At 34.6% G+C, this 7,748-nt stretch overlaps 1 protein-coding gene across 1 annotated transcript in view; it reads right to left on the minus strand.

Annotated features, from left to right (window-relative positions):
• pdk3a (pyruvate dehydrogenase kinase, isozyme 3a) overlaps positions 1-4,333 on the minus strand; it is a 35,144-nt gene extending 30,811 nt beyond the window's left edge. Inside the window, exon 1 of the mRNA XM_061922038.1 lies at positions 3,953-4,333. Within this exon, the coding sequence (XP_061778022.1) occupies positions 3,953-4,055 (103 nt within the window). The 5' untranslated portion in view covers positions 4,056-4,333. The remainder of the gene's footprint in view (positions 1-3,952) is intronic.
• Positions 4,334-7,748: the final 3,415 nt, after the last annotated feature.

Genomic DNA, 7,748 nt, shown 5'->3' on the forward strand with positions numbered 1-7,748 from the left:
TAGAAAATGGAGGTTCAGAGAATCTGGAGAAATCACTCCATGTAAGCGGCATGGCCGGAAACCAACATTGAATGACTGTGACCTTTGATCCCTCAGACAGCACTGTATCAAAAACCGACATCCATCTCTAAAGGATATCACCACATGGGCTCAGGAACACTTCAGAAAACCACAGTCACTAAATACAGTTGGTCGCTACATCTATAAGCGCAAGTTAAAGCTCTACTATGCAAAGCGAAAGCCATTTATCAACAACATCCAGAAACGCCATCGGCTTCTCTACGCCCGAGATCATCTAAGATGAACTGATGCAAAGTGGAAAAGTGTTCTGTGGTCTGACGAGTCCGCATTTCAAATTGTTTTTGTAAATATTTGACCAAAGGGGAAGCGAACCATCCAGACTGTTATCGACGCAAAGTTGTAAAGCCAGCACTTGTGTAGCGCATTATGAAGCGTAAAATACGACAGCGGAAACCCTGGACTATTGAACGACTGAAGCTCTACATAAAACAAGAATGGGAAAGAATTCCACTTTTAAAGCTTCAGCAGTTATTTTCCTCAGTTCCTAAATGTTTATTGAGTGTTGTTAAAAGAAAAAGTGATGTAACACTGTGGTGAACATGCCCTTTCCCAACTACTTTGGTACATGTTGCAGTCATGAAATTCTAAGTTAATTATTATTTGCAAAAAAAAAATAAAGTTTATGAGTTTGAACATCAAATAGCTTGTCTTTGTAGTGCATTCAATTTAATACGGGTTGAAAAGGATTTGCAAATCATTTTATTCCGTTTATATTTACATCAAACACAATTCCCCAACTCATATGGAAACGGGGTTTGTATTTGGGAACCCACGCAGTCACAGGGAGACATGCAAACTCCACACAAAGATCCCAAGCCCTGGCTTATCGAAACCAGGACCTTCGTATTGTGAGGCACACGCAATTATAAGATTGAAAAAAATGCAACAATTTCATATAACAAAAATTTAATTACCAGTCGAAAGAAACTGGAAAACTGACCAAAATCAGATGTTTTTTCTTATATCACAAACACCACACTTTTTTCCCCTACAGGCCAGTCCTTGGTCTTGTCTTTAAATAGCAACATCCAGTTCCTGTTTTTTTTCTTTCTGCTGACTGGTGATTTTAATTTTTAACTTTATTTTTTTAGATATAGTTATTGCTTTTTACATTGACAAAAATAAAAACTTTGTTTAAAAAAGTATTTTTTGTATTCCAAAATAAAAATTCAAATATACTACTTGTTTCTATTTGAAAAAGATACTGCTTTGTATTTATTTTTTTTTAAATGAAAATAGAGCACCTGTTTTTTTTGGAATTACATTGAAACAAATTTTGGATATCAAAATAACCCTAGAATAAACTTTTGTTTTTGATTTTACATTTTACTTTTGTACTTCAAAATAAAATTTGAATAACCCAATCGTATTTTGAATTTACGCGTTATTTTTTGTTCTTACAAAAACAAAACAAAACAAAAACAAACAAAAAAAAAAAAAATATATATATATATATATATATATATACATACACTTGTATATACATATATACATATATATATATATATATATACACACATACAAACACATAAATATATATATATACTTGTATATACATACATACATACATACATACATACATACATACATATATATATATATATATATATATATACACATACAGTGGGGTAAAAAAGTATTTAGTCAGCCACCGATTGTGCAAGTTCTCCCACTTAAAATGACAGAGGTCTGTAATTTTCATCATAGGTACACTTCAACTGTGAGAGACAGAATGTAAAAAAAAAATCAAGGAATTCACATTTTAGGAATTTTAAAGAATTTAGTTGTAAATTATGGTGGAAAATAAGTATTTGGTCAACCATTCAAAGCTTTCACTGATGGAAGGAGGTTTTGCCTCAAAATCTCACGATACATGACCCCATTCATTCTTTCCTTAACACGGATCAATTGTCCTGTCCCCTTAGCAGAAAAACAGCCCCAAAGCATGATGTTTCCACCCCCATGCTTTACAGTAGGTTTGGTGTTCTTGGGATGCAACTCAGTATTCTTCTTCCTCCAAACACGACGAGTTGAGTTTATACCAAAATGGATACATGGATGATACAGCAGAGGATTGGGAGAATGTCATGTGGTCAGATGAAACCAAAATAAAACTTTTTGGTATAAACTCAACTCGTCGTGTTTGGAGGAAGAAGAATACTGAGTTGCATCCCAAGAACACCCTACCTACTGTGAAGCATGGGGGTGGAAACATCATGCTTTGGGGCTGTTTTTCTGCTAAGGGGACAGGACGATTGATCCGTGTTAAGGAAAGAATGAATGGGGCCATGTATCGTGAGATTTTGAGCCAAAACCTCCTTTCATTAGTGAGAGATTTGAATGGTTGACCAAATACTTATTTTCCACCATAATTTACAAATAAGTTTTTTAAAGGCCTACTGAAATGAGATTTTCTTATTTAAACGGGGATAGCAGGTCAATTCTATGTGTCATACTTAAACATTTCGCGATAATGCCATATTTTTGCTGAAAGGATTAAGTAGAGAACATCCACGATAAAGTTCGCATCTTTCGGTGCTAAGAGAAAAGCCCTGCCTCTACCGGAAGTCGCAGACGATGACGTCACATGTTGATGGCTCCTCACATATTCACATTGTTTTTAATGGAAGCCTCCAACAAAAAGTGCCATTCGGACTGAGAAAACAACAATTTCCCCATTAATTTGAGCGAGGATGAAAAATTTGTGTTTGAAGATATTGATAGCGATGGACTAGAAAAAATAAAAAATAAAAATAAAAAGTTTAAAAAAAAAAACGCGATTGTATTGGGACAAATTCCGATGTTTTTAGACACATTTACTAGGATAATTCTGGGAAATCCCTTATCTTTCTATTGTGTTGCTAATGTTTTAGTGAGTTTAATAGTACCTGATAGTCGGAAGGGTGTCTTGACGCACAGTGTCTCAGGGGAGTTGACGGCAGCTATGGACGGCACAAGCTCAGCTTTTCTCCGGTAAGAACTGACTTTTTAACCACAATTTTCTTACCGAAACCTGCTAATTGACATTCGGTAGGATCCATGTTTGCTTGACCATGCTCTGATCTATAGGAAAGTTTCACCTCCAGGAATTTTAAACAAGGAATCACCATGTGTTTGTGTGGCTAAAGGCTAAACCTTCCCAACTCCATCTTTCTACTGTGACTTCTCCAATATTAATTGAACAAATTGCAAAAGATTCAGCAACACAGATGTCCAAAAAACTGTAAAATTATGCTGTTAAAGCAGACGACATTTAGCTGTGTGTGTGCGCAGCGCTCATACTTCCTAAAAACCTGTGACGTCTTGCGTACACGTCATCGTTACACGACGTTTCGAAGACGAAACTCCCGGGAAATTTAAAATTGTAATTTAGTAAACTAAAAAGGCCGTATTGGCATGTGTTGCAATGTTAATATTTCATCATTGATGTATAAACTATCAGACTGCGTGGTGGGTAGTAGTGGGTTTCAGTAGGCCTTTAAAATTCCTACAATGTGAATTCCTGGATTTTTTTTTCCACATTGTGTCTTTCACAGTTGAAGTGTACCGTTGATAAAAGTTACAGACCATTGTCATCATTTTAAGTGGGAGAACTTGCACAATCGGTGGTTGACTAAATACTTTTTTGCCCCACTGTACTTGTAAGTTTACACCCGGGTCACAATGCATGTCTCATGCACGACCATCAACTTGTACTACAGCACTATTTGATCCCATGTAATTATTATAAACACACTTGCAGTATGTAATGCGAGCTCTACATCCAAACAACATTAACGACGCCATCGTGTCAGTGTAAATAAAAAGTCATGAGCCAAAACAGGAAACGAGACTTGACACAACATGATGACAACTGATGCAATTAACTTACCAAAATCCAAAAACTGCTTGATGGAGAGAGGAGACGGCGAGAAGCGGGAGTAATATTCCACTTTGGCGTTGGTGTTCTTCAGCAGCGACACGAAAAGCCTCATTTTGACGCCTTATTTATTCTTGTTGACGTGAACTGCCGCCACACAGCCACCATTCATCCCCGCTAATGTTGACAAGCAGGCGCTCGCTGTTGACGGCTCTGTCTCGGCGGCGAGGACATGAGTCTCGGCCCGGAGGACACGGAGCGAGGAGAGGACTTCGTGTCCATGCGCGTTTGTAGCGGAGACACGAGCACCATTACCTCGCCAAGGAGCTTCCTGGATACATTGTTCATCAATTCCGAGCCGTCAAACACTAGTCGTGTTTATCACAGCGCAACATCCGTTATCCGGCTTTCAAAATAAAACAGTAATACGGAAGTGTTTGTACAAAACACGGTTACAGTAACCCAGGGGTCACCAACCTTTTTGAAAGCAAGAGCTACTTCTTGGGTACTGATTAATGTGAAGGGCTACCAGTTTGATACACACTTAAATAAATTGCCAGAAATAGCCAATTTGCTCAAATTACCTTTAATAAATAAATCTATATATATAAAAAATTGGATTTCTGTCTGTCATTCTGTCGTACATTTTTTTTCCTTTTAAAACACAAACATAATGAAAATTGAATTTTGAAACATAGTTTTTCTTCAATTTCGACTCTTTAAAATTCAAAATTCAAAATTCAACCGAAAAATATGAAGAGAAAAACTAGCTAATTCGAATCTTTTGGAAAAAATAAAAATAATAATTTATGGAACATCATTAGTATTTTTTCCTGATTAAGATTAATTTTAGAATTTTGATGACATATTCTAAGTAGGTTAAAATCCAATCTGCACTTTGTTAGAATATCTAAAAAATTGGACTAAACTATATTTCTAACAAAGACAAATCATTATTTCTTCTAGATTTTCCAGAACAAAAATGTTAAAAGAAATTCAAAAGACTTTGAAATAAGATTTTGATTCTTCAAATTCTGTAGATTTGCTAGAGTAATTATATTGAATTTTAATCATAAATTTGAAGAAATATTTCACAAATATTTGTCCTCGAAAAAACAGAAGCTATAATGAAGAATAAAATTAAAATGTATTTATTATTCTTTACAATAAAAAATACTTGAACATTGATTTAAATTGTCAGGAAAGAAGAGGAAGTAATATAGTACATTATATGTGTTTAAAAATCCTAAAATCATTTTTGAGGTTGTATTTTTTCTGTAAAATTGTCTTTCGGAAAGTTATAAGAAGCAAAGTAAAAAATAAATACATTTATTTAAACAAGTGAAGACCAAGGTTTTAAAATATGTTCTTGGATTTTCCAATTTTTTATTTGAGTTTTGTCTCTCTTAGAATTAAAAATATCAAGCAAAGTGAGACCAGCTTGCTAGTAAATAAATAAAATTTAAAAAATAGCTAATTCGAATCTTTTTGAAAAAAAAAAAAATAATAATTAATGGAACATCATTAGTAATTTTTCCTGATTAAAATTAATTTTAGAATTTTGATGACATTTTTCTAAGTAGGTTAAAATCCAATCTGCACTTTGTTAGAATATATAAAAAAATTGGACCAAGCTATATTTCTAACAAAGACCAATCATTATTTCTTCTAGATTTTCCAGAACAAAATTTTTAAAAGAAATTCAAGACTTTGAAATAAGATTTTGATTCTTCAGATTTTCTATATTTGCCAGAATAATTCTTTTGAATTTTAATCATAAGTTTGAAGAAATATTTCACAAATATTCTTCGTCGAAAAAAACAGAAACTATAATGAAGAATAAAATAAAATGTATTTATTATTCTTTACAATAAAAAAAAAATACTTGAACATTGATTTAAATTGTCAGGAAAGAAGAGGAAGTAATATAGTACAGTATATGTGTTTAAAAATCCTAAAATCATTTTTAATGTTGTATTTTTTCTCTAAAATTGTCTTTCTAAAAGTTATAAGAAGCAAAGTAAAAAAATAAATTAATTTTATTTAAACAAGTGAAGACCAAAGTCTTTAAAATATTTTCTTGGATTTTCCAATTTTCTATTTGAGTTTTGTCTCTCTTAGAATTAAAAATACCGAGCAAAGCGAGACCAGCTTGCTAGTAAATAAATACAATTTTAAAAATAGAGGCAGCTCACTGGTAAGTGCTGCTATTTGAGCTATTTTTAAAACTGGCCAGCGGGCTACTCAACTGGGCACTGCGTTGGTGACCCCTGCAGTAATCAATACAGATTCTGATGCTTTAAGCATCATCATAATGCATAGGCTCAAGAGAAAAATGTATTTAGGCCCAGTAATTATGTTCCAAAAAGTATGCTTCCTCGTTTCCGGTGAAGTGAAATACGAGGACAGCGCGCACTGTGCGTATATCAGAAAGTCACGCGACAACCTCCCCTGATGTTGGTACGCTGATATGATTGGTTGAAGTAACCACACATCAGAAATAGCAGCAATCCCATTGGACAAGAGCAGCATTCGTCAAAGTTAGCGAAAGTTTGCTTTAAATTGCCTCGGAACAACAAATATGTGAGAAATTGTATCCGCAAATGAATTTAGGTTGAATCAAATAACATTAATTCATATTATTTGCATTGGTAATTATATCTATTTTCTCACTAATGTTGTCTGCCACAGCCGACGTCAGTGTGTCGGCGTCAACGTGGGTTCTACAGCTATCTAGTGGAGCAAGTTAGAATAACACTTCTTTGGCATGAATGACAGCAAAGTGTGTATTTGGAATTTAAATTGTACACGTGGGGCAATTAAAGGTGCAGCAAAAAAAAAAGATAACAAAAACACTTCTCTATTTTTAAATAATCTTTCTCTTTAAGAGACATTATATAAATATACTGTATACATGAAATCCAGTGGCGGGCCGTGTGTTTCCCACCTAGGCCTTCAGTGATGTCCGACTTCAATGATTACCTCTCAAAATACCATCATTGCTTTCACCACATGACCATTGCTGGAGAAATACTATACAAAAACACATTCACGCACTACTGAGTGTTGTAAAAAACGGGTTATTTTCTGGCGCATGTAAAAATCAATAAACCCGCATCTGCAATTAAAACATATCTTATGTGGTACAGTCAAAATTAAAATAGCAAAAAACACATTAAACGTGAAAAATCTAAGAAATAAAATATGTGAACTGACATTTCATCGCCAGGACAGCTGAGCTAGCTTCCCGGGTTGGCCGACATGGTCTCACAAGATGTAGTTTCTCTTTAAATATCCTTCTTGAAAACGGCCTTGCAAATATATGTCTTGTCTTGTCCAATCATAAAAGATGCAAACGAGGCGTATCAACAGAGTTCTTAAAGGCCTACTGAAACCCACTACTACCGACCACGCAGTCCGATAGTTTATATATCAATGATGAAATATTAACATTGCAACACATGCCAATATAGCCTTTTTAGTTTACTAAATTGCAATTTTAAATTTCCCGCGAGTTTCTTGTTGAAAACGTCGCGGAATGATGACGTGTACGCTTGACGTCACAGTCTGTTAGGAAATATGAGCGCTGCGCACACACACAGCTAAAAGTTGTCTGCTTTAACCGCATTATTACACAGTATTTTGGAGATCTGTGTTGCTGAATCTTTTGCAATTTGTTCATTTAATAATGGAGACTATAAAGAAGAATGTTGTTGGTGGAAAGCGGTGGATTGCAGCTGTCTTTGGCATCGAGACACAGCCAGTGTTTCTTTGTTTGTTGTGAAGCTTTAACACAGAGCGGTCAAGC

The sequence above is a fragment of the Nerophis ophidion genome, linkage group LG15, assembly GCF_033978795.1.
Source record: "Nerophis ophidion isolate RoL-2023_Sa linkage group LG15, RoL_Noph_v1.0, whole genome shotgun sequence".
In the NCBI taxonomy this organism is placed as follows: domain Eukaryota; kingdom Metazoa; phylum Chordata; class Actinopteri; order Syngnathiformes; family Syngnathidae; genus Nerophis; species Nerophis ophidion.